The sequence below is a fragment of the Jaculus jaculus genome, chromosome 6 (assembly GCF_020740685.1).
Source record: "Jaculus jaculus isolate mJacJac1 chromosome 6, mJacJac1.mat.Y.cur, whole genome shotgun sequence".
In the NCBI taxonomy this organism is placed as follows: Eukaryota; Metazoa; Chordata; class Mammalia; order Rodentia; family Dipodidae; genus Jaculus; species Jaculus jaculus.
Window position 1 is genome coordinate 161,171,412 of NC_059107.1, and position 26,987 is coordinate 161,198,398.

A 26,987-nucleotide genomic window follows, 5' to 3' on the forward strand; every position below is an offset into this window, starting at 1 on the left:
ACAGCCTGACTTTGTCCTTCCGTCACTTTCCAGTTTTCATTATTATTATTTTTCCTCCTGAGAGGCTACCTTCTATTTTTCCCTCTTGATAAAATGTATGTCTTACCCCCGCTTCGTGATGAGTGATTGGAGCAGGGACAATGGCACTGATTTGAAGAGAGGCACACGGGTGTTGAGGTTTAATTTCCCAGATTTTTGAAAAGAACATTCATTTCTCTCCAAAGCCAGAGAGTCGGAATTCAATCCCCTTCAATGTGCTTATTACTCACTGGAGGAGGCTGAGACCGGCAAGAGGAAATAGATACCCAAATTAAAGGTTCTCCACATTTGCTCTGTATTATAAGCCATCATTCCCCATTAGTTCTTTTTTTAGGTTCATTTGTCTTGATTCACTTGGAAAAAGGAAGCCAGGACCTGGGGTCTTGCTCACGGTGGTGGGCGTGGGTCCGCCTCACTCTCACATTGCTTCAAATGCTGCCCCAGCTGGGTTCAGGTGCATTTTCATCAGTGAACATGTATTAAGCACCTTGTAGGTGCCAAGCACTCGCCTGGGCTGCTGAGTGGGGACTGTGAGTGAGGACGATACTCTTGGGCCTGAAGGAGGGAGTGTGTCTGCCAGAGAGTTGAGATTGGACTCAGACCCGGATATAACCAGGGGTTTGTGTTGCTGGCGACACCCAGCTCTGTTTTCAATTCTGTGGCAGACTGATCAATCCGTGGTCACTGTGGTCCAGGAGGATTATCTGGGCGAGTCTCTTTTCCAACACTTTTTTGACCCGTCTGCTATCCCAGGAGCTGACAGGAAGGCTTTCGCTGGCATCAGGCGAAGGTCACCTGCCATCTCGCCCCATTTCCCTCCCAGAAAGGATGTTTGTGGTCAGCCTGAGTGACGCAGACCCCCGGGGGACCATTCCTGTGGCCCTGGGCTTGGACGCTGGCTCTCCGGCAAGCTGCCGGGAAAGGCTTCGCAAGGACACATGGGGACAGGTTCCCAAACCCACCTACGTCAGACGCGGCCCCAGGAGCACTGAGCCGGCCCCGTGTCCGGGTGGTGTTTCCTTTCAGTCTCGCACTTTGGTCCAAGACAAGCGTGGGTTTGTGGAAAGTCTGACTGACCCCAGCAAGCCCTCCTGGCATGCTCTGCCTTGACCGGGGTTACTGGATTCTTTGGGCCAAGCCCAAAATGGAAGGAAGTTGGCCATGAGGTCCAGTATTGGCCCATCTGTCCCTAGAAGCGACCTCCCAAGGCTTGCTCTGAGCTGCCCTGCGCTTCCTTCGAGGTCCCCTGGGCTGGCCCCTGTCCTTGCTCAGGTGACTCACTAACTTACCTGAGAAGGGCCAAAGCAAGGCATGTGACATTTCATGACTGGAAGGAATCCAGGCCAGGCCTCACCTGTCCACTTCCCCCAGTGGTGGAAGGTTTGGGCAGGTCACTGGGTTTCTCTGAGCTGCAATGATGTCCCCACAACCTTGGGCTGACACTGCAAACCTTCCAACCACCCAGCTTCGCCAGTGACTTCTGCTGCACCCAGGAACCAGCAGGTGATCAATGTGTGCCTCGTGGGCACATAAGCAGTCTTCCTGGTGAGCTCTCCTGAGCAGCAGGCGTGAGACTTCAGGCGAGCTGACGGCAGCTAGTGGACGCCAGCGGCCGTGGTTGGTTCCTCTTCAACAAGAACCAGTCCTGGGGGCCAGCTCAGGAAGGAGGAGGCGCTTCCTCTAGACCCAAGCTTTGTCCCTCGGCGACTCAAGTGCGGTGGTGGGGTCATGTCTGCTTTCTGACCTTCAGGAGCTCCTGGGCTGTGTGGGCTGCCTGCCCACCATCACCCCTGCTTCCTCCACTCTGTGCACTTGCCTGGCACTGAGAAGTGTGTCACGAGTTCCCAATAGTGTTTCAGAGATGCTGAAACCGAGGGCCAGAAACGGAGCCTTCAGACAGTAGGAGGGGTTCTCTCTCCCAGCTCTGAGGTAGCAATTGGCCAGCCACACTCCTTCACGCTTCCAGGGGAGCACCCATCTTTGCCCTGTCTTGCTTCCGGGATTGGCAGCCTTCAAGGTCCCAAGCTCGTAGCCATGCCCCTCCTTCGTCTGTTTCTGCTCTTTCCTTTTCCAAGAGTACCTGTCACCCTGGCTTAAGAACCCATCACGACCAATGTGGCCTCCCTAAATAGTTTCCTAGGAAGGTCACATCGTGAGGTCTGAGGTGGATGTGAGTTTTGGGGGACCCTGTTTGACCCAGTGCCCATACTTTCTGTTTTAAAAAAAATTTGTTTTGTTTATATTTATTTATTTATTTGAGAATGGCAGAGAGAATGGCCTCTAGCCACTGCAAATGAACTATAGATGCATGTGCCACCCTCTGCATCTGGCTAACATGGGTCCTGGGTAATCAAGCCTCAAACCAGGGTCCTTAGGCTTCACAGGCAAACGCTTAACCACTAAGCCATCTCTCCAGTCCCCCATGCTTTCTTTCCATGGTTTCTCCCCCATGTGACTCATGTGCTTCCTGACCACCCTCCTCACCTGTCATAGCTGTAGAATATGGGGTCCCTTTGAGGAGTCTTGGGGGTTCCTCCTCCTGAGCTCCCCTTAGAGATGAGCTCCCAGGGCACCGTGGAAATGAAGAATGGAGAGGTGGTAGGGGCGCACCCCAGCCACTGCGAAGGTCTCCGCTGCGGTCATCCGCAGTGTATCTGTCCAGACATGTGGTGGGGCTGGTCCCAGGCTACCTGCATATGGCTTTCCCCCCGTCAATGCCCCCTTCTCCACTCGCCCCTGCCTAACACAATTTGTACTGATTTGTTTGCTTTGGGGCTTTCAGAAGCGGGAAGGCCTGCTGCATTCCAGCCACATCTCAGAGGAGCTGACCACAACCACAGAGTAAGTGGACCTGAGGGGCCTGCGTCCCACGCCGGGCCTAAGCTGCTGCTGTGAGGGGACACGAGGTCTAGGTGGGCCTGGCTTCCTGGCCGCATCCGTAGTCTTACTGTAAGCCCTCTTTCCTTTTTCTCTTTTTCCTTCCTCCCTCTCCCTCCTTCCTTCCCTCCCCTCCTTTCTCTTTCTCTCTTTTTGACAAGGTCTCATGTAGTTCACGTTGGCCTCAAATGTGATATAAAGCTAAAGATTACCTAAAATTCCCAATTCTTTGGCCTCCTAGGTGCTAGGATTCTAGCAGCACTAGCGAGTGATTTTCACGCAGGCTCCCCTCATCCTTCCTCCTTCCACATACTTTCTTTGAAGTTTCTCATGTGAAAGCTGAGCTACGCTCCAAGCTCCAGGACTTTTCATCGCTTTAGAGGGCAAGCTTCGAGAATGTCAGGTGGGGGCCAGGTTGTGTCAGCTTGGTGGCTAGGGCCATGCATGCTTATAACCCCAGTGCTGCGGGGTCCCAGACGACAAGGTGGCCTGGTCAGCCGGTGTAACTGCCCAACACAGGGAGTGCCAGGTTCAGTGGGAAAGTCTGTCTCAAGGAAATCAGGTGGAAGAGTGATAGAAGGAGGGTGCAATAGTATCTGCACGTGTGCATAAACCATGCACACACCCTCACATACCACACACAAATAGCCTAACAATCCTGGGCCCTCATAGTATATATTGATTGTATGATGTTCAGGAGCCTCTGATGGGACACCCCATTAAAGATCTTAAAAATTCAGGGTACTTAGGGCTGAAGAGATGGCTTAGTGGTTAAGAGCTTCCTGTGCAAGCATGAGGTTTGAGGAGGCCTGAGAGATTGCTTGAGTTTGATCCCCAGGACCCATATAAACAGCTGTGCATGGCCAGGCATAGCTGTAACCCCAATCCTGAAGGGGGTCAGAGACCTGGTAATCTCCAGAACTCTCAAAAGAGGGGCAAACCTTGGGGATCAGTAAGAGACTCTGGCTCAAATAAAGAATAGGTAGGGGGCTGGAGAGATACCTTAGTGTCTGAACTGCTTGCCAATAAAGCCAAAGGACCCAGGTTCAGTTCTCCTGTAGCCGCATAAAGCCGGATATACAAGGTGGCACATGTGCCTGGAATTCATTTGCACTGGCAAGAGGTGCTGGCATGGCCATTCTCTCTCTCTGCCTATTTCTCTCAAATAAACAATTTTTTTTTTTTTTAAAGAATAGGCAGACAAGCAATAGAGCCACCACCAGTAAGCGTACCCTGCTGCAGGGGAATGCACCTCACTGCAGGTGGTCGCATGGGCACCTTGAGAACACGTGCACATACACTTCCATTCACAGGGATGTTTATTGCAGGGCCGTGAACCCTGTATGGTCTTTCAAAAACTAGCTGACACAGGGTACTCAGGCAATCTTTGAGCTACAAGAGGATGCACATGTGGGGTTTACTATGCAGCTCTCAAGGAGCTCTGAGCCTGGGGAAGAACCTATGGAGAGCCAGGGGTGGGTGGGAATGTGGCTATATGCCAACCCAGTGGAGCCCTTGGCTCCGGGAGGAAAGAGGCATGGAAGTGTAGGGTGTGGCCTTGGTGACCTGTGAGATTTCAGACCATCTTATTTACTCACAATGTCTGGGTATTAATATGGCTGTGTTCAGCTGGGTGGTTTCAGGTTATCTGAGCTCCACGGGGCTGAGTGGACTGAGCCTGGTTCTGCCAACACCTTTACTTCTCATGAACAGGTTTTCCTCCCAGCTCCCCTCAGCTGTGAGCTATGCAGATAGTATGAGTAAAGCCCTAGGGAGGAGAATACAAAGGTGGGAGGTTGTCCTGACTCCCAAGCGCCTGCTGTGTGCCTGGCTGGAGCTGGGCACTAGGAGAGGTAGGAAAGTTGGTGGACATGGCTCCTGTTCTCCAGGGCTGTGGATCAAGCTGCTGAGAAGGTGTGTCCACAGACTGGGAAATCAGACACACAGGCCATGGGACGTGCTCCAACACACCCAGAATGTTCTGGGGAAGGGGCAGCCAGTAGAGTGCATGCACTTTCAGTGAGGCCATTTCCATGGGGTGCCTGTCTCAAGCTGCCAGGGAGGGACCTGGGATTTTCCAGGTCTTCATCAGCCCCACCCACCTCCTGCTTCACCTCCTCACCCACCAGACCTGGGGTTTAATACCCCTGCCCTCTCCCCTCTGGTGCACTCAGTGGATCTGAAAGATCATCTAAAGACATGAGGTGGCAGCTAAGAGCCACCAAGCAGCCCAGAGGCTGTCAGTGTCCCTACTGTGTGCCCATTACTTTGTCTCCCCTGAGTCCCCTCCACATCACTTAGGTCACCTCTGGTTCATTGCCACCACATCCCATCTGGTCTCTGCACCCTTCTGGTTTCCTAGAGGCCGCTGAAAGGCCACCCCATCCAGGAAGCACTGCCGGCATGCCATACACGAGCACATGGTTGTCTTTTCATCCATATATTATCTCATATCTGTCCTTGTCCAGTGCTGGGCCATGGAGAGACAATGCCTGGGAGAGTATTTCACCCTTGGAGTCCTAAGGCCAGGCTTGGGTGTTTGGCTGTGTCTGTCTGGCACATGATAAGGTCTTCCAGTAAATTCTTAGTAAATGAAATGGAGCCCAAGGACATGCCCTAGAGGCATTTGGGCATAAGAACAAGTCTCCTGGCCTCCTGGGAAGGGAATGTGTGGGTGGCAGCTAGGCACCAGGTGGTGGGGTCTTCAAAGGAGACTTGTCTCCCATTCATGGTGAGCTTTAGGGCCTGGACTCATGGGTTTTTGGAAACTTCAGTTTCACAAGTTTCTGAAAACGCATCCGGAAGACGCGATGGCCTGGGTTAGCTGTAGCCTCACCCTCAGCCTGCCGGGTGATGGTTGTAGGACACTGTTTGTGGTTGAAATCCTTCCCACTCCTGTGACGCGCCATGCCCATCCCCTCCAGTGGCATTCCAGGGAAGAGGGCGAGTTCCTGGTGGTCTTATGTGAATGTCAGCCATCCACACACGCTCTTTACCTCTGTCACCAAAGAAGGACAGATTGAATCTGTTCCCATGGGGCGAGGTGGTGGGGGGGTTGGGTGTCCCCACTTGCCTGGCTCGGGTTGCTTAAGCACTGGGTCTGAGCGAACATCTAACTTCTCTCCTTGTCTTCCTTTGCAGGATGATGATGGGCCGGTTTGGTAAGTCCCTGGCAGGGGTGGGAAACACGGACAGGGCCTGTCTCGGGAAGCCCACTCGTGCTGTCATGCAGGCTTCCTGCTTCCTTCTCAGAGCAGGAGGACGGGACAGTGAGACGTGGGGATGTCTGGGGCGTGGCACCTGCTGCTGTGCTGGGCGGGAGGAGCTAGGATGCGGGGCGGCCGGCCTGGACAGTGTCGTTGGCTGATCTGGAGGGAAGGCGGTCGAGTGGGAGATTTCCTGCATTGATTTTTGCCAGCTGAAAACCTGGTTTTGCAGATTCTTCTGGGGTCCTTCCATTGAGGCTGTGTTTCCAGCTGTCGCCTCTGGCTTGCCCCTCACCTCCCTATTCTCCGTGGAATGGGCCATACAGGGGCTTAATGAGAGGCCTGAGTGAGACATTGTGAACTTTGCCTGGCCACGTCCTGCCTTTCTTGTGTGGGTGATTAGATTACGCTGTGACTTTTCAAGGCCATTGCCAAAGAAGGGCCAGTCTCCCCATCCCTGCCAAAACACTAGACCTGCTCATCTCAGCAAGTAGTGGCAGACAGAGGGACCAGCAGCTGTGGCAGCATTGTGAGCATTTAAACCCTCAGAGGTGGAAGACCAGCTGGCAGCCAGAGCAAGGAGGCTGTGCTGGGAAATTCAAAACCAGAACATACTTGGCCACTGTGCCATGTTCTCCAGAGAGCAGAGAGCCGTAACTTCACCTCCATACCATGTTCTCCAGAGAGCAGAGAGCCGTAACTTCACCTCCATACCATGTTCTCCAGAGAGCAGGGAAGGCCATTGCTATTGCAGAAGGTTCAGAGTTTGAGAGAATACATAGATCTGTGGCCCCTGAGCTTTCTCTAGTGAGCAGTATGCTGTGCTCTCCTAGAACATGCACAGGCTAATTTTTTTTAAGCATCCCAGCTCTTTCTCTCCTCCCCCCATGTTTAATGCCATTATTATTAAACAGCAAATAAGGAGAGGTGAAAGACAGCCTCCTGTGTATAGTCCCTGGAGAGTCAGGATAGGGACAGCCACAGGGTCCATGTGGGATGCCTGGTTGTGTCTAGTAGGCATCATTTGCCCTGCCCATGTCTGGATGGAGGCTGTTTGGGGGCTCAGTGTCTTCCTCATCATCTCCTTTCCCTTCTTCCCCGGAGGATGTAAAGGCAGAAGGATGGCAGGAGTGGGGACCTCAAGTCCATGCAGGCTTTTGGTGGAGGTGTCGCTTCTGTATTTGGTTTGGCCCCCTTTCGGGCTCAGGGGATCTGAAGAGAATCGGTTTGGCTAGAAGAGGTTAGCCTGCAACCTTGGGTCCCTAGCAGCCGGGACAGTCTTGGGTCGGGGTGTGTGTGTGTGTGTGTGTGTGTGTGTCTGAGGAGGGAGCCAGGTGTGCCGGGGCTTCGCCACCATGCTGCTGAGCATGGGGACATCTGAGGCCACGGGACCAGGCTGCATGTGAGGACTTTGGGCTGTGCTCACGCCTCACAGACTCTACTGTGAGATGAAACAGGCTATTAGCTGGTGACAGGCAATTAGTTCCACCCCCGCCTTGCGCTTCTGCTGACGCAAGCTCCGAGGTCTCCTGGTTACCCGCTGGCGGCCTCCATGCAGCCAGGCTCCTTGCTCCTGGCGGCCTCTTGGAGGGGTTCTGTCCCGGCTCTTCCAGCCGCATCTGGCTCACTGTCCTGCCAGGGTCTGACCACATTCCCACTGTTAGGTACTGGGGATTCCCCAAGATGCTGGCCTCTAACGGGTCCTTCTAGTTGATTTCTTTGCACAGTGCTAGGTGCGGGGATCTCAAAGCACTCTTGGTCATGTCCTCTTTCTGCCCATAGTTCTCGCAGTGGCCTCTAAGGACCTCCCAGGCACTGTCCTCCCTGGCCTCCATGTCCCTCCACATCCCTGAGAGTCTAGGACCAACCGTGCGGCTCCTCGCTTCTAGGCTTCTCGCACTCTCTATGTGAGATTTTCTCCCTCTTTCCACTCTTCGGTTAACTGTTTTAAACCCTGCTACAAACTAGCGCCACCGGCTCTGCTTTTCCCAGTTGCCTCCCTTACTTCTGTAATCATTTACTGCTTTGACAGGGTCTCTTTCCCCCTCGGAGCATGTGACCCTGGCTCCCTACCCCGTTGCTTGCACCATAAGCCTCCCCTTGTCTGGAGGACAGTGTTACAGTCAGTTTGTAGGCATGTCTGGTTCCATTCCCTTGGCTCAGAGCTCTGAACTGGAAGCGTCCTGAGGACTGGAGCCGGCTCAGCCCCAGCCTGCCCGCTCCCAGCGCCAGCCCTGAGCTGCAGGCCGGGGCCGTCAGGCCTTCGAGGCGCTGCCTGGGCTGGCCTGGGCTGGAGCCTTCCGTTTTTGCCCTGGAGTGCTCTGGAGGGAGAGGCCCTCTGCTCTGGTCATCTCCCTTGTGTCTCCCCAGCCCCCTCCATCAGCATCTCGTCCTGGCGGAGGTGAGAGCCAGCTTTTCTCTCCTTGGAAACAAATCTCCTGGGAACTGGGAGGCTATAGCCTGGTCTCCATGGCAACGGCTTTGCTGGTTGCCTCTTCTCTCTAGCTGGCAGCCCTCCCTCCTCCTCGGCTCCCCCGCCCAGAGGAGTCCTTTCTAAGGCTGTCTTAGGATGGTGGGGAAAGAAGAGAGGACGCGTCTTCCTCATCTCCTTGCCTTGGTAGAACCCCAGCCCCGCCCCCTCACCTTTCCCCAGCTTCTGCCAGCAAAGCCTGTTCTAGAACTCTGACCTGACTGGATTTGGTGGCATATGGCCGTAGTCTCAGCACTTGGGAGATAGAAATAGGAGTATCAAGAGTTCAGGGCCAGCCTCCACTTCGTCACCAAGACCAAGGCTAGTCTGGGCTATATGAGACTCTGCCTCAAAAAGAGGGGACAAGGAAAAATAAAACTCTGGCCTGATGTCCCTCTCCCTGGCCACTGTGCTACCCAAGGCACCCTTCTGAGGACACAGCCCCTCAGCCCCCCTCACAGGCCCCTGGCCGGCTCTGCCACCCCTTATGCATTCTCTTCCTTCTGGCTGGGACGCCTCCCCTCTAATCCCTCCAGCTCAGACCTCAAGGCTCCTTCTCCCCCATTCTTCTGGGCATGATTCATGGGCACAAACTCAGATGCCACCAGGGACCAGCTGACAGCATATGAGGGGGATGTGGTTAGATTATGAGAGACCGTTGACCCCCAGCCTCAGTGCGAGGAACCTCGGGGAATGCAAGTGTCTAGGGAACAGGGGAGCCCATCTCTGTTACTGGGGCAGCTCCCTGACACCAGGTGGGCATGTGTCAGCGGCCCCAGCCGCTGCCCTTCAAGTGGAGTCAGAGACTCAGGAGGCTGCTGAGAACTTTCTAGTCTAAAAGCTCAGCTATAGGGCTCAAAGGATGGCTTAGCAGTTAAGGTGTTTGCCTGCAAAGCCAAAGGACCCAGGTTTGATTCTCCAGGAATCACGTTAGCTAGATGCACAAGGGGGCGCACACGTCTAGAATTCGTCTGCAGTGGCTGGAGGCCCTGGCGTGCCCAATCTCTCTCTGTCTCTCTCTTCCTCTTTCTCTGTCAAACAAACAAATAAATAAGATATTTAAAGCAGAAGCTCACCTTTAGTGAAGGCAACCTGATAGAGTCCAAGTGACATGCTTGGGGTAGATCTGGGAACACTGGAGACACTGGTCCATCTGGCTGCTGCCTCGGCCCCCAGGCCTGTGCCCCTCCCTCCAAAACACCTGCACCTGGTTCATCTAGTGACTTCCTAGACCCATGAGGATCCTGACATGCCAGCAGCATGGTCTTGGCCTTGTGGGAAAGGGGTGCAGTGCACCTGGTCTCTGAGGAAGGGCTGGTTTGCTGCTGGAAGCCAGTGGCCTAAAGTCGGGTTTTCACATCGCACCGCTGGGACTCAAACCCAGCTCTGTCTTTGATACCACAGTGGTGTACCAAGGATGGCCTGGTCTCTGTGGCCTGCCCTCAACATCCTTGTTCAGAGCCCTCAGCCCCTTCTAGCCACGGGGCCCGTGCGATAGGGCTCTCCTCTAGGTCCAGGTAAGCAGGCTGCATGGCCGCACTCTGCCAGCCCAGCAGTGGCCCAGCCAAGTGTACCAGTGACGTCCAATGTCTCGGCTCCTGGGGCTTTGCCTCAGCCTCTTTGTAGGTCTGTGCCCTGATTGTTAAAGAGTGACTTCCTTTCTGCCCCTTAATGGACTGTTTTTGGGGTAATTTGGTTCAGATGATTATGGAAATAAGTGGCAGCTGGTGGGATGCCTTTTATCCCTGCCGGCCCCAGGCTGCCTGGCCTCCTCCAGTAGTCACACAATAAGGAGTTACACAATGCGTGCGCGCGCGTGCGTGCGTGCGTGCGTGTGTGTGTGTGTGTGCGTGCGTGTGTGCGCCCTGCGCAAGGTTCTCTTTCCTCCTTTCGCCTCCTGCAAGGCTGAGGAAGGGGCTCCAGGCTGGGCTGGGTGGAGCAGCTTCCAGTGTCCTGCCGCTACCCTCTGCACTAGCTGGGTGGGCAGCTTCCTCCAGAAGGCTGGCTTCTCTTCTCAGAGCCCTGGCCTTTTTGCGCCCTCCATCTTCTCCTGGTACCTCCTTCTCTCTGTACAGGCTGAGGGTTCCCCCAGGCAGATGGACAGATTTCCCCCAAGGGCTCCATGTTGGAGCTCCCCACCGACCTTGTCTTTTAAGCACACACTGCACCCGGGATCCTACGTGGACAGAAGTCGAGGCCACGGCTTCTTCCCATGCCCTCTCCTTCTGTAGCTCTCCATTTGCCTTGGAGACCCCAGGCTCTGCTTGACTGGGCTGTAGCTGTCTGTTTCCCACAGCCCAGCCCTCCATGCTCACCCCACTTCTCCCTGGCATCAGGATTCAAAGGGAGCCCCCAGAGGGGTCCCAGGTTCTTGTGTCCTGAAACAATGAATTGAGCAGGGACACACAGTTGCAGGCGAGGGGCGGTGGGCCTTGTGTGGGGAGAGCATCCCTGGCCTAGAGTAGAAGTGGCCCCATGTACAGACAGGGAGTGCAAGACAAAGGAGTTGAGGGTGCTGCAGGTGCCCAGGGGGAGTGGGCAGGCATTCGCGCACAATCCCATATTCAGAGCTTAGCACTGAGTGAAAAGGATGTGTGGGATCCCCAACCCAAACTTTGATGTTGCTGGGAAGCCCACCGACTGACTGCCCTGGGAAGCCCAGGGCTTGCTCCACTTGGGTGGAAATTAGGATTGGGCAGATGGAACCCAGAGGTGGTCCCCAGGATGGACAGCTGGGGATCAGGCTGGCAGGGGGCTACCCATGAACCCTGCTGTTTTGCATGTCTTGGCAGAGCGAGATGCCTTCGACACACTCTTCGACCACGCGCCCGACAAGCTCAACCTGGTGAAGAAGGTAAGGTGTCTGGAGGAGACGGGGCTGGGCGGTGTCCATCACACTCTTAGGAGCCAGGCTTTGTCCACCCTGGCTGTCTGCAGGCCCAGGGGCAGGAGGCATTGGGAATCCCTACAAGGTTTGCCACGTGGTTTGAAGATTGAGATGTAATCACATCAGAAATAAATTCCAGTGCCTGAAATTAACGCCTTGCAGCTCCCAGTGTCCCAGGGAGCTCCACAGGGATCATCCAGACAGTTTATTCCAACTTTCGTTCAAGTAGAAATATTTATTTTTATTTTTTTGGTTTTTTTTTTGAGGTAGGGTCTCTCTCTAGCCCAGGCTGACCTGGAATTCACTGTGTAGTCTCAGGGTGGCCTCGAACTCACAGTGATCCTCCTACCTCTGCCTCCCGAGTGCTGGGATTAAAGGCGGGTACCACCACGCCTGGCTCAAGTAGAAATATTTTTAATATATTTTATTCACGTATGAGAGAGAGAGAGGGAGAGAGAGCAGGAGGGAGGAAAGAATGGCACATGAGGACCTCTAGCTCTGCAGATGAACTCCAGACGCTGGGCCACCTTGAGCATCTGGTTTTATGTGGGTTCCAGGGAATGGCGCCCAGGTCGTTCGGCCTTGCAGACAAGTGCCTTAACCGCTGAGCTGTCTCTCCAGCATGTCACTTGCCAGCTGCCACTAGTCTCCTTGCCACAAAGCAGTATTCACCACGTGCTCAGAGAACAGCTGCGAATCTAGACCCGGCCACTTCCCTTTCCCGCTAGGCAGAAGCAGCAAGGCTGGCCTTCCCCACCCTGCGGCCAGCTGGGGAAATCTGGGAAAACCCAAGGTCCTGGGGCTGGCCTGAGAACAATGGCTGCTGGAGGGTCTCTGCCAGGAAGGCTGGTTCCTTCTGAAGAGACTGAGGCCAGCCTGATGGCCGTGGGTGAGGGAGTAGCACACATATCCCACTGGAGGAGGACTGTGGGTGGTTTTCCCCTTCTGTAACACAAGGGAGCATTATTCCTGCTTGTGACCTGCGACGGGAGTTCAGTGGCCAGCTATGACAGCTTCTCCCCAGGGGAAGTCCTGATGCGTGCAGGACTTCTCAGCGCCTCTGGCGTGCTCTCCGGGGTTGCAGTTCTCTAGGGAATGTGTAGGAGGCAGTTCCCACACTTGTTGACAATGGAGCTTGGCTCTCTCTGTTCGTTCTGGAGCAGAACCCACCCGATTCCTGTGGAATCTGCATTCGGAAAATGTCGGTCCTGGCTCAGACGATGAGGTCATTAGTTCCTGGAAGCATTTTGCGAAAGACTGTTTGAAGTTTCTCCCTGGTCCTCTTGGGAAAGAACTGCATTGGCACCCTTAGGTCCTTAGTGCAGCCTCAGAGCAGTGCCTCTCCCCCAGCCCATCATATCTGACCCCGGGGGTCGCGGTGGGAGCAGTCCGCCCCGCGCCTCGGTCCTCTCACGTGTCAAGTGAAACAGAAACAGAACTCACCTCTCAGGACCAGCGGGAATCACATGTCGTGAGGGCCCCGCTGGGACACGTGCCCACTGCTGCTGAGCGAGAGTGAGGTCAAGGCCAACCTTCATCTGTCAGGAGGCAGGATGTCACATTCACGTTTTGAAAAGACTCGTTTTGGGCACCAGGGCCACCATTGATGGGCAGGGGAGAATACTTGTATCATCTCTGGGCCCCACCTCCAATCTGCGCCTCCCCCAGCCAGGTTCAGTGCCATGGCTCCTGTGCCGTGGTGAAGGAGGGACGTCACCTACCTCCCCACTTGCCCCCAGCCCCCCCACCCATCCTGTTCTTTCCCCATTCCCCAGCCAGACAGGTTCACAGACATGTGCGTGGCCTGGGTACCCACATGTCCCACTCCCACCTGGCCATCCCGGACACTGCTCTAGTTCTTGACCTTGACATTTGTCCTCAGGGTTCTCACGGGGCGCTCCCTGCAGCTCATGGGCTCGTGGTGTGTTCGGACCACCACGGGGAGTGCCAGGAGGTCTTCAGAGGGACCCCACCTGTCCTCCAGTCCCTAGCACAAGCAGTGTGCCTGTCACCCAGTAGACACCCTGTGGATTTGGATGGGATGGACATGAAATGTTTTCATGAGGCAGGGTGGGGGAGGTGCTGAGTGTCCCGTATAGCTGGGTTTGATGGCTGAGAAGGTACAGGGGACACATCATAAGCTTTTGCCATAGGGAAGCCAGTGTCCTTGGTCACAGTTCACAGAATCCCCGTGGCCAAGAGGAAGCTCAGAAGAGGACGCAGTGGGGGTGGCCAGGCCACTCTGCACCTCTCAGAGCGTGCCCTGGGCCTCTCGGTCACCCGCAGGACGCTGGTGCTGATTTAACGCCCCTCCCCGCACAGCTGTATTCTTGGGAGCTGTGCCCGGCCGCCTGATGACCGAGTGTGGCGCATGCGTGTGCACCAGCCCGGCTGGAAGAGGCGTGCCTGGCCGCATTGCCCTGCTGAAACTAGGGTCTGTCATACGAACATGGAGATTGAGACACGGGCTTTTTCAACTTCAGCCCCCAGAGGAGAGTCTAGAGTACTTTGCCAGCCACGCTGGGTGCTATGGAATCGAGCGAACGGCTGCTGATGGCTCCCCTGTCCTCCCTCCGCAGTCTCTCATCACGTTCGTGAACAAGCATTTGAACAAGCTGAATTTGGAGGTGAACGACTTGGAGACCCAGGTACCCAGAGCTGTGCTTGAGACCCCTCTGTCTTGCTTGTCCAGCAGCTCTTAGCCCGGGTGGGCCGTGGGGACGGGCGGCCCCGCAGGGCGCAGGGAGGCAGTGTGGCCCTCAGCGGTGTCCTGGCCCGCCCACACCGGCTGCTCAGACCCTCTGCACACTGCTGCAGCCTGGAGGCTGGACGCCGCGGGCTCTGGAGGCAGAGGCTGAGTCCTGGCGGGGCGGGCGGGCTGCTTTCCTGAACCCTCTCTCTCCCCAGTTCCTTCAGGCTTTGGTGCTGTTGGAGTTGTAGATTCATTAACTGCATTTCTACCTCTGTCTTCGTACAGCCTCCTCCTCGTGTGCCCCCGCTTGTTTTCTCTCTCTGAGGATGGTCATGGCTTAGAAGGAATGTCCCCCAAAAACTTATGTGTGGGTTTCTTTTTTTGATTAAAAAGTATTTTAAAGGTGGGGCATGGTAGCACACACCTTTAATCTCAGCACTTGGGGGACAGAAGTAGGAGGATCACTGTGAGTTCAAAGCCAGCCTGACACTACATAGTGACTTCCAGGTCAGCCTGGGCTACAGCGAGACCCTGCCTTGAAGAAAACAAAACAAAACAGAAAACATTTATGTGTTTATTTGCAAACAGAGGGAAAGGGAGAAAGAGAGAGAGAGTGAGAGGGTGCCAGGGCCTCTTACCACTGCCATTAAACACTGGATGCATGTGCCACTTTGTGCGTCTGGCTTTATGTGGGTACTAGGGACTTGAACCCAAACCCTCAGGCTTTGCAAATAAGCACCTTTAACCACTGAGCAAGCTTTCCACTCCAGTTCGTATGTTTTGAATACTTGATCCCCAGCTGGTGGCAATGTGGGAAGGTTGTGGGGCCTTTGGGAGGTGAAGCCTTGCTGGAGGAGGTGTGTTGCTGGGTGGCTTTGGGGCACTGTAGCCCAGCTCCCAGCCCCACACTCAGGTGGCTTCCTGGCTGCTGCTGTGGAGATGTGATGCCCGGCTGTCTGCTCTCCCAACTCTCCCCACCATGATGCAGCTTCCCCACAAAATCATTTGAAAGCTCTGCTTCTGGTTGGGTGTTTTGTCCCAGCAATTGAAGGGTAACTGATACAGGGCACACGCTGGAGCAGGGTCCGTCTTGCTTTCTTCATCTTACCCCGTCACATCTGCAGAGACCCTGTCTCCAACTTATGTCGTGTGCCTGGTCCTGGGGATTGAGACTCCAAATTATTTTTTTAAAATTTTTATTTACTTATTTGACAGAGAAAGAGGGAGAGAGAGAGAGAGAGAGAGAGAGAGAGAGAGAGAGAGAATGGACTCGCCAGGGCCTCCAGCCATTGCAAACAAACTCCAGACACATGTGCCCCCTTGTGCATCTGGCTAATGTGGGTACTGGGGAATCGAACCTGGGTCCTTTGGCTTTGCAGGCAAATGCCTTAACCACTAAGCCATCCCTCCAGCCCCAAATTATTTTTTTGAATAATAATAATAATAATAATAATTATTATTATTATTTTTGGTTTGGTTTTTCGAAGTTGAGTCTCGCTCTAGCCCAAGCTGACCTGGAATTCACTATGTGGTCTCAGAGTGGCCTTGACCTCACAGCAATTCTACCTGTGCCTCCCAAGTGCTGGGATTAAAAGTGTGCACCACCACGCTTGGCCCCAAGTTCTTTTTGAGAAACACAGTTCAACCCCTAACACCCACTCTTCTGCACCCGTCGAGGGTCTCCACCTCACACTGCTGCACGGCATTTACATGCACAGGTCCAAGGGTCTAGAATATTCTATCTCCTCCGAGACACACCGTGACAGCACTGAGCAAACACTATAAACACCCTTTTCAGTGAAGATGGACAAAATGCTTCTTTTGCCATAAGTAAATAAAATCAACTGTCCCCCCACCCCCGCACCCCAAAGCCAGTGTAGCAACGTGACAGTATGTCTTCAAGCACGTAGCAAACCTTCAAGACAAAATACAATTTTCTCCGGATTAGCTGGGTGCTCTAGTCTGGAGCCAGTGAGTTCTTGGTACAGACATCTCTAACGTACAGCTGATCCTTCTTAAACCCTCAGGCGATGGCTTGCACTCCCTTCTCTTTCTTTAACTCTCTCATTTGCTTTTCTAATTAAAGAAGTAATTCAGGTTCATTGTAGAAATGTCTGAAAACGCAGATAAGGAAAACAAGTAAAAGTCACTGGGATCCCATGTGGCCCAGAGGGCGCTGGTTCCCAGCTCCTGTCCCTGAGCCGCTGGCCTCCAACACCTGTCCACTTCCAGAGCTGATGGGCCTGCGGATGGTGAGCACCTTTCTCTCTGCCCGTCATTTCTGACCACATCTATCATCTTCACCGGTTGGCCACTGCTGCACAAGGGCTTCTCCCTCCCTCCCCGGCCTCGCCCACTAAACTCTGCAGACAGGACCACCCTGGCCCTCCTGGCTCTCCTGAGGGGCTTCTGCGTGTGAGCGCTCTTTCTTAATGGCGTCAGTCACCCTGTACAGATGTCTGATAATGTGCTGGGGTGGGTTCCTCCTCCCTCCGTAAATACTTTATGGGCATCTTTTCCTGAGATTGAAAACATATGTTTCTCTCTGAAGCTTTTTCTGTTGTTTAGTCTGTCAGCCTCCCCCCGTCTTGTGTGTGTGTGTGTGTGTGTGTGTGTGTGTGTGGTGTGCACATGTGTGTGCGTGTCGGAGCACACGCATGTGCAGGTATGCCTGCATAGATGTGTTTGTGTGTGGATTCCAGAAATGTCTTCCTCGGTTGCTTTCCATCTTAATTTCTGAAACAGGGTCTCTCAGTAACCCTAGAGCTCACCTATTAGCAAGTGAATCCCAGGGGTCCTCCTGTCTCTGCTTTCCCAACGCTTAGATTATAGGCACAGGCCACCACACCTGGCTTTTGTTGCTGGTGGTGTTTTGCTTTGTTTTTTGTTTGTTTGCCTCCTGAGTGCTGGGAGTAAAGGTGTGCCTCACCATGCCCGGCCACACCTAGCTTTTATATGGTGCTGGACGGCCAAACTCAGGCAAGTACTTTGCTGGTTAAGCCATCTTGTCTATTTATTTATTTTTTATTTGAGAGAGAGTGAGAGAGAGAGAGATGCAGATAGAATATCTTGTCTATTTTAAAATATTTTTAAGCCAGGCGTGGTGGCACACACCTTTAATCCCAGCACTTGGGAGGCAGAGGTAGGAGGATCGCCGTGAGTTCTAAGCCACCCTGACAACACAGTGAATTCCAGGTCAGCCTGTGCTAGAGTGAGACCCTACCTCAAAAAAAAAAAAAAAACCCAAAATAAAAATAAAAATGAAAATAAAAATTATTTTAATATTTATTTATTTGCAAGGAAAAAAAGAGAATAAAAATGAGAGAGACAGGGGTAATTTGCATGCCAGGGCTTCCTGCCACTGCATCCGAACTTCAGACACATGCGCCACTTTGTGCATCTGGCTTTATGTGGGTACTGGGGAGTGGAACCTGGGCCATCAGGCTTCGGAGGTGAGCCTCTTTAACCATTTAGCCGTCTCTCTAGCCCTCATCTTGTTTCTGCGAGACAGGGAGGTTTCACTGTGCAGCCGAGGCTGGCCTTAAACGTGCAGCGCTCCACAGCTGGGGAGGCAGCTCAGTGGCAAGGCACGTGTCCTACGTGTTCAAGGCTTCTGGGTTCCGTCCCAAGAACGGCTAAAAGAAAATAGAGAAATACTCACCCTCCTTTTGAGCATGAGCTGACTCTGAAAGCCACCCCTGTGGCTGGCCGCCTTCCTGCCCACGTGCGCCGTGCCTGGCGTGGGCTGTTGGTGCCCTCGGGTAGTTCCCCGAGTTTAGCTCCTGGGAGTGGAGGCGTAAGAGCAAAGCGGCACCCACCGTGGGCCCGGGGAGGTCTGGCGGGTGCTGTCACAAGCCTGGGTGCCTGGCCCTCTGTCCAAGTTGTAGCCAGGCATGGAAGATCAGACGGAAACCTGCGTTTGCGTAGATTCCTGTTTTCCGGCTGGTCTGCTTTTCCCTGCGGGCACTCAGTGTGAGGTGCAGTCTCCTTTAACAGCCCGCATCCCTGGAATCCTCCGCTCTCTGGCCTCTGGGGAGGTTGCTCACAAATTGCTTTATGTTTTTTGCTTCTTAGTAGCAACTTTCCCCCAGGGCCCTGCGTTTAACATCCAGTGTTTGCTGCCGGATTTTCTCCCCTTTCCACTGTCTCCGGGTGGGAGTCCTGGAGGCGCAGGGGTGTTTAGCGAGACCCCCTTCCTTCTTTACCCTCTCATTTGCTCACTGTGTGAGTTGTAGTCCAGGGAAGCTGAAGACCTCTGGCTATCCCAGGCTCTCCTGCCCATCCAAATATCTTTCTGGAGAATATTCTAAAATAGTTCTGATGGATACACCTTCCTTTATGGATGGAGATGTGCTGTCTAGCGTGGTAGTCACTGGTCACATGTTGCTGGTAAGCCCTTAAAATGACTGGTGCTACTCGGAAATTAAAATTTATATTTTGATTAGTTTTTTTAAGTCAAATCCAGGAAAAGAATGTTAGTTGTCCAGCAGTGTGAGTGACTGATTGTCTACCGAGAAGTGGGGAAGATACACATTTAGACCAAAATTACCAAGATTATTTAAGAAGAAAAGTCAGGGGCTGAGGAGATGGCTCAGCAGCTAAAGGAACGTGCTTGCAAAGCCTGCTGGCCCAGGTCCAGTTCTTCAGTACCCACGTAAAGCCAGGTACACAAAGTACATGCATCTGAAGTTCATTTACAGTAGCAAGAGGCCTTGGTGTGCCCTCTCTCTCTCTCTCTCACACACACACAAGTAAATGAATAAAAATATTTTTATAATATTTTTATTTATTTGACAGAGAAAGAGGGAGAGACACACAGAGAGAGAAAATGGGCACACCAGGGCCTCCAGCCACTGAAAACAAACTCCAGATGCGTGAGCCCCCTTGTGCATCTGGCTAACCTGGGTTATGGGGAGTAAAACCTGGGTCCTTTGGTTTTATAGGCAAACACCTTAACCGCTAAGCCATCCCTCCAGCCCAAAAATATTTTTTAAAAAGACAGCAAAAGCTAGGTGTGAAAGGGCAGGTATTGTGTGGCCCCATATCTGTGAGATCCCCAAAGAATCAAACCCTTGGCCAGAAAGGAAAATGGAGGTCAGGTATGGTAGCACATACCTGTAAATCCAGCACTCTGGAGGCTGAGGCAGGAGGATTGTTGTGAGTTTGAGCCAGTCTAGGATACACAGCATGAAGACCCGGATTTGATTCCTAGAGCCCACGTTAAAAGGCCATGGTAGCAGGCCTGGGGAGGCGGAGCCAGAAGGAGCCCTGGGGAACCTGATTGGCGGGCTCCAGAGCACTGAGAGAGTGGCCTGTGGCTTCCAAGTGTGTGCCCACACTCATGTGCACCCGCTCAGACACAAAACAAGCCTGTGCATGCACACACATGTATTTAAAAAAGAGGAAGGAAGGGTCATGAGGGAACACGAGGGGCTGGGACTCCGTGTTCGTTGGGGATGGAATTTCTGATTGGGAATGTTCTGGAGATACCGGCCATGATTTTGTGTCACTTGCACTTAACTGTGGTTAAGATGGTAAAGTCATGTTATGTATATTGGATCAGAATGAAAAAGAATGAGTTGGCCACGTATAGACAAAACAGTTTTTTATTTAAATTGCCAGTAGACCAACAGACTGTGATGGATGAACAGCGCCTCAGCCTCCACAGTGAGACACGGTGGCCCGTCAGGTTTCTTAAAGGGGCTGTTTCCGTGGGGTGCTGAGCCCTGTCCCCTTGGGTGCTGGCTGTGCCTGCTGACCCCGGGTTTCCTTCCAAAGGCTGTCAGGGTGGTGTCCTGCCCTTGCTGTGTTTCCATCCACAGCTCCAGCGGGTGCCCCTGGCTTAGCCTGCTCAGGGGAGGTGCGGGTGCCACCAAGAACGGAGATTCCTTGTTTTTGTCCTCATGTGGGTGGCTAAGGAACAAGCCCTCTTGACGGGAAATCAGAGGCTAAGGGGTCAGGGGTCGATGCTGCAGCCTGGGGGTGGAGGGCTTTCCTTGACCCACACTGACCGTTGGCCTGGCCTTCTGGGGCCCAGCTGGGGTACATGATTGATACTGTATAAGAAGGTAGCCCAGGCAGCTGTAGAGGGCAAGAACTCCTTCCTCCCTGCTGAGCCTGGACACTGCCCACTCCATGTCCTGCCCAGGACCATTACTGACTTTTCTCTGTAGTTTGCAGATGGTGTGTACCTGGTTCTGCTCCTGGGCCTCCTTGAGGACTACTTTGTCCCCTTGCACAACTTCTACCTGACCCCAGACAGCTCTGATCAGAAGGTAGGTCCCGGCCTGCAGAGACGGATTAGCAGTTAAGGCTCTCGCCTGCGAAGGCTAAGGGCCCAGGTTCGATTCCCCAGGACCCACATAAGCCAGATGCACAAGGGGGTGCGTGCATCTGGAATTCGTTTGCAGTGGCTAGAGGTCCTGGTGTACTTGTTTGCTCTGTCTCTCTCTCTCAAATAAATACATAAAATATTTTTTAAAAGGGCAGGACCCTGGGTGTAGAGTGGACATGCCCGCTTGAGCTGCTCAGCCCAGAATGTCCCCACAGCACTTTCCTCAGGAAGACCACAGGACAAATGGCATTCAATCCAGTGTAGTTCCTCATAGAAAGAGCTAGAAACCCACCATCAGCAGGCCACACATCAAAACTTGCCTGGCCATGTTCCCTTCCTGGTCTTTCTATGGGCTTATGTCATTTTTAATTGCTGTGACCAAATACCACATACATCCGCCTAGGCGTCCCTGCTTGGGGAGTTTCCTGCATGCCATTTCCAGGGGACCTGCTCTGGGGCAGGTGGCATGTGGCAGGAGTCTCCTCTTTCCCCACGCTTGGGCATCGATTCATTCCTATTGGAATGAAATTTAACTAGCGCATCTTCTCAAGTATTTACGGTGGTCCCTCCAAATCTGCTGGGGACCAGTTCCAGGAGCTCCTGGACACCAGAGTGCAGGCGCTCTAGTCCCTAGGGTAAAGGGGTGCGGCATTTGTATAATATTCACGCAGTTCCTCTCTTTAAATTATCTCTGGGGTCTAATGCCTAATGTAATGCAAATGCTATGTAAGATGGTTATTGTACTGCTTAAGGAATAAAAATTTTAAAAAGCCTGTACGTGTTTACTGTGGCTGTAGCTCCCTCCAATATTGTCCATCTGCAACTGGTTTAATCTGCAGATGTGGAGCCCACAGATAGGGAGGGCTGCATGTGTGCGTGCGCACGTGCGTGTGCGTGTTTCATTCTTGTGGTTGTTTTCCTAGGGAGTTTTCTCATACTGGGTCGTCTGTGGCGATCCTTAAGTCTGGGTCACCCACGCCACCCGTGTCTCTGTCCCTGACCCAGGCTGTTCCATGTCACCCTTCTCGACCAGGCTCCCGTCAGTCAGGTCTATCAAGACAGTCGTAGTGCCTTGCCTTTAAAAGCTTGGCCATGGTCTGTCCAGGCTGGTTGGGACTCACGGGCATCTGTCGTTTTTATTTTCTCAAAGTGCTAGACCCATGAGTCAGACAGGCAGACAATGTAAGCCGTGGCGGGAGCCAGAGAAGCAGCAGAAAACAGGCCCAGTGTTTATCAATCTGCCGGCTCCTGGCACCGAGCAGTCTGTCTGCTTGTGGCCAAATGTCGTTCTTGCGTTGCCTGCTGAGATGGAATCAGAACAGATTAGAGGAGTCTTGGCATGTCAGAGTCCATGTTGAGTGGGGAGGGGAGAGTGGGCGCCGAGGGAAGGAGCGGGCTGCGCCCAGCTCCCTGGGACTTGCGGTCGGTGCTCACGCTGTCCTTGGAAATCAGAGGTCAGACCAGACACTGAGCTGCCTCATGCCCTCTGAGGCCCCTTGAGGCTCAGTTGCAGAAGCATTGTCTGTGGGAGCTCTGTGCTATGTTCAAACAGGGAGAATACTGGCGAGAACCATGGCTTTAGCCAGATCTAGAGCTCGGTCTTGGTCCAAACAAGGCAGGAGCCTCATCTGCCCAGTCCTCGTTCTTCCCTTTGAAATGAGGATGAAAGTCTTTGTGGGAGGCTGCCCTGGCCTGGAAGGCGCCAGGCCTGACTCATCTGCCTTTGCCTCTAAGTGGGAGCGAGGAAGGAGGGAGATTTGAGGCTCGGCACGCAGAGCCTGCTTCCCCATTCTCCAGAGGGAAGGGAGGGCAGGGTGCCGGGGGCCTCTCCTCACGGAGGCACCAGGATCCTGGTCATTCTCTAGGCTCGTACGTTGGTATCTATATTTGATTCTCTTCCTGCTTCCGTGTCGTGGGAGGGGTCACTGTGGTAGATCTCGCACATTCCGTGTGACCCATGTACTTATCTCCTGGTTCTCGTAGCTGCCGGTGGGAGGGCAGCGCTCCCTGTCTAGGCCTGAGCCCCTGCGGGTGGCTCCCTCGCCTGTGAGCCCAGAGCATCTGGCATGTGACGTCGCTGGCTCTGCGGCCTGAGGCCGAGGGACACCTCTGTGTTTGCCTGATGGTAGCCGAAGGGAGGGCAGAGCTCCGGCCAGCTAAGGAGTCGATGCGCCACGAGCTGCTGCATCAAACATGGTGGTGACCTAGATTTTTCAACAGTGACGTTATGCTGGGATGTGGCTCAGTTGGTAGAGAGCTTGCCTAGCGTGCAGAAAGCCTGGGTTCAGTGACAGCGCTACATCAACCAGGAGTGGTGGTGCACACTTAGAATCCCAGCACTCGAGAGGTAGAGGCTGGAGGGTCAGGATTCAAGGTCATCCTAGGCTACGTAGGGAGTTTGAGGCCAGTCTGGGATACAAAAGATCCAGTCTCAAAAACAACAACAAAAAATGAGATTGAGGCCAGCAAATGGCTCAATGGGTAAAGTACTTGCCTCACAAGCACAAGGACCTGAGTTCAATTCCCACCACCAGTGTATATGGCCAAGTGCGGTGGCATGCACCTGTAATCCCAGCACTGGGGAGGCAGAGACAGGAGGACCCTTTGGCTCGTTGGCCAGGCCAGTCTAGTCCTACTTGGTGAGCTCCAGGCCAAAGAGAGACCCTGTTTCAGAAAAGGTAAATGGGACTGGAGAGATGGCTTAGCAGTTAAGGCTCTTGCCTGCAAAGCCTAAGGACCCATGTTTCACACTCCAGATCCCATTTCAGCCAGACACACAAAGGTGAGGCAAGCACAAGGTTGCGCATGTCCACTAAGTGGCACAAGCATCTGGAGTTTTATTTCAGTGGCTGAGGCCCTGGTGCGCCAGTTCTTTCTCTCTCTCTGTCACACTGTCTCTAAACTAACTAACTAACTAGCTAACTAACTAACTAACTAACTAAATAAATAAATAAATAAAGCGCCTTTAATCCCAGCACTTGGGAGACAGAGGAAGGAAGATCACCATGAGTTCAAGGCCACCCTGAGAATACAGAGTGAATTCCAGGTCAGCCTGGGCTAGAGCAAAACCCTGCCTCAAAAAACAACACAAAACACATACACACACAAAAGGTGAATGTCTGGTAAACAGTTCTGGGAGTGGATCTCAGGATCTACTTCATGGTGAAAAAAAATGTATGCCGTTATAATCTGCACGGTAATTCTGTTGATCTTTGGACCCTTATACTCAGTTGCTGTTTTAGTTTTATCTCCTCTTACTTAAAGTCAGCTCGCTCACAGTCTCTGGAACATGCCCAGGACCCTTTCAGGGCACGGCCTGTGGTCATTTTAGTCCCTTCTGACCCAGATCTATACATTGCTGATCTACCACTGGGCTGTGCCCCTCAGCCTAGCTGAGAACACCATGCAGAGTCAGTGGATACCTGAAGAATGCCATCTGTTTGCTCCTGGTGATGCTGCCCAGGTCTGGGGTCTTGACTCAGCACGGGTCAGTGCCACTACCTGGTTAATTACTGCATGGGACCGCAAGTGGATTTACTGGTTCTCTCTCTTCGTCCACACTGGAGTCATGACATCATTGCAGTCGACGGGACAGTTGGTCACTCAGAGTGCTAAAGGCCTTTTTAGCTGGCACATGTGTGCCCAATGGCTTGGACAATGCCACCCATTGCCCTCTAGTCAGGGAAGAGGGGTGCTGGGTGTGATGTGGTTGGTCCCAGCTCTGGCACACATGCTCCCACGTGAAGCCTCTCTGGACTTCATTAGCGGGGTGGAAGCCTCGGGCACCTGTGGGCCGAGAGGCACTCGAGCCTTTAATTTTAGGGAGAAGCCATGTGGGTGGACAGAGGTCTGGGCTGGGACCAGAGCTTGGCAGACTGACCCTCGGGCTGACTTCGGTTCTGACAGGGTCCTTGGTGCTGCTCAGAGCTGCCTCAAGAGTACTATGCCCTGCAGAGACACCGTGAAGCCCTCCGCACGCGCTCAGCGATCACGGCTGTACAAGCGGATGGCAGCTCTGTACTGGGGGAGCGTCCGGGGACGGGACCCTCCTACCTCTGCCTCCCTGAGCTCCGGTTTTCCCACCTATGAAACAGGACTGCTGTCACTTCTTGCCGTGTGCTGGGGTCTGGGGCAGAGCCGGCACTCACTTAGCCGTGAGCCGTTGAGGGTGGGCCGGACACCTCCGTCCTTCTGTCTTCACAGTCCCAGGACCCTGGTGTCGGGGAAAGGACTTGCCCAGCAAATGAGTCTGCCATGCCCCTCCCCCAGCAGATTCACCCTCTCTGTCTACCCTGTGCCCTGCCTTGGGCTTCCTGGGTTCTGGTGGGTGTCAGCCAGCAGCAAATAGCGGGCTCTTTCCACACAAATGAGCGGGCAGTGGCTCAGTGCTGACCTTGGTCTCAGTCAGTGACCTTGGTGCTGTCTTGTCTTCGGCAGGTCCACAATGTGTCATTTGCCTTTGAGCTGATGTTGGATGCCGGGCTTAAGAAACCGAAGGCTCGCCCTGAAGGTAACCATGACCTTGGGGAAATACCTGGGCACAGGGGCCGGGGGGAGGGAGGGTGGGTGGTTGCAGGTGTCCTGCCTGAGCAACCCAGACATGGTAACAGGTGGGCATCTTTCTGCTGTGTATCTGGAGGCATGGCTAGAAGCTGCAGCGTGGCCCCTGAGCGGGTGGTGACTCCCCGAGGACCGCCAGAACCTGTTGTCTCTGCTCCCAGAGGTGTCTGTTTCCTTCTGCAGATGTGGTGAACTTGGACCTGAAGTCCACGCTGCGGGTCCTTTACCACCTGTTCACCAAGTACAAGGAGGTGGAGTGACGGGAGCAGCGGACAAAACAGCGGGTCCATCTACCTGTCTATACCACCCGTTGGCCTGTACCTCAAGCTTCCTGTCCCAGCTTTGTGACCACCCCTTCCCCTCCCCTGGTTTGGTGGTTGTTCTTTTTGTTGTTTTGGTTTTTTTTGGTTTTCTGAGGTAGGGTCTCACTGTAGCCCAGGCTGACCTGGAATTCACTACGTAGTCTCAGGGTGGCCTCGAACTCACGGTGATCCACCTACCTCTGCCTCCCGAGTGCTAGTTTTTGTTCTTAATCACCTCCCCTCCCCTCGCTAGTCCCCAGCAGGCGGGTGAAGCCTTTGAAAACACAGCATTCTAAACATCCGCACGCTGGGTTCGAGGCCTCACTGCTTCTTTGCTGATTCAGCTGTTCTTTGCCTTCATCAAGAGATGAAAAAGGCAAAAACAGCTCCATCCTCAGCCGCTGGGGGGAAGGGCCGCCCACCTGCGCTGGCGCCCAGGAGAGAGCAGCCAGTGATGAAGGGCCGGGCAGGCTCCAGGGATCCCGCAGGACTGGGCTCGCCTTGGGAATCACTGTCTTTTTACTAAAAGGACTTAGCAGTGTGATCGCCGTGACCAGATCCCTGAAGCGTTAGCTGTGTGGCAGCGAGTGTCCTTCCTTCCATTCTTGGTGTGACTGGACCTCTTGCTCACCCTCCCAGGAGCCTGGATGGCCCGGCTCCCGCGGCCTGGGGAAGGGCTGTCACCAAGGGCATGTCTATGGCTCTAACTACACTGCCAGAACGTTGCATCTCAGAGGCCTTGATGCACCTTTCAGCCTTTCTAGGTGGGCAGATATCCATGCCCTGGGCGGTGTAAGCTGTGAACAGAGGCAGGACCGTGTTGTGCAGCTCTGGGGATGGGAAGTCTGAGGTGAGGCTGTGGGCAGGGCTTCTCCCAGGCCTCAGGCTCCTCTCCCTGTAACTTCACACCGCCCTCCCTCCCCGTGGGCCTGCGGCTCATAAGGACCCCAGTCATTCTGGCATGAGACCTTGCCATCCCCCATACATGACTTCATGTCCTCTATGACATCTTCAAGGTAGTGGGTGACATATAAAGTGTCCATCTCGGGGGCTGGAGAGACGGCTTACCCGTTAACGGTGCATGCCAGCGAAGCCTGAGGACCCAGGTTTGATTTTCCAAGCCTCACGTAAGCCAGATGCATAGGGTGGCGCATGCATCTGGAGTTCGTTTGCAGTGGCGAGAGGCCTTGGTGTGCCCATTCTCTATCTCTCTTTCTCTCCCTCTCTCTGTGTCTAGTAAATAAGTAAATAAAAATAAATCTTAAAAAAAGTAAAGTGTCCATCTCATTCCTCCCAGAACTCCGATGGCATTTCCTTTTGGCATGTCCTAGAAAAAACAATCCTGTCACTAAGAGCTCTCCTCGGCTCTGGAGAGAAGTGGGAGGTTCCATTGATCATACTCTGCGGCTGGCCCCTGGCCTGGGAGGTGCCACTCCTGAGGCACGCGTCCTACTGCCCACCCCTGTGCACAGCACGCCCCGCCCTCAGCCACAGCCTAAAGGTGGGCCTTTCTCAGACTCCCTCGCTCCTGCCCACAGGCCAGGGCTGTGGGTTCAGTTGTTAATATTAAATTGAAGTTCTCGAAAGCAGTTAAATATTCTCCGTTGGTTCTGGCGTTGC

The 26,987-nt window shown here is 53.7% G+C and overlaps 1 protein-coding gene across 1 annotated transcript in view; it reads left to right on the top strand.

The window, feature by feature from the left end:
* The window catches only part of Parvb (parvin beta), a 105,113-nt gene extending 78,533 nt beyond the window's left edge, over nt 1-26,580 (top strand). Inside the window, exons 7-13 of the mRNA XM_045153372.1 lie at nt 2,822-2,880; nt 6,058-6,077; nt 11,385-11,446; nt 14,059-14,127; nt 20,345-20,446; nt 24,943-25,015; nt 25,249-26,580. Coding sequence (XP_045009307.1) covers nt 2,822-2,880; nt 6,058-6,077; nt 11,385-11,446; nt 14,059-14,127; nt 20,345-20,446; nt 24,943-25,015; nt 25,249-25,325 — 462 coding nt within the window. The 3' untranslated portion in view covers nt 25,326-26,580. The remainder of the gene's footprint in view (nt 1-2,821; nt 2,881-6,057; nt 6,078-11,384; nt 11,447-14,058; nt 14,128-20,344; nt 20,447-24,942; nt 25,016-25,248) is intronic.
* Nucleotides 26,581-26,987: the final 407 nt, after the last annotated feature.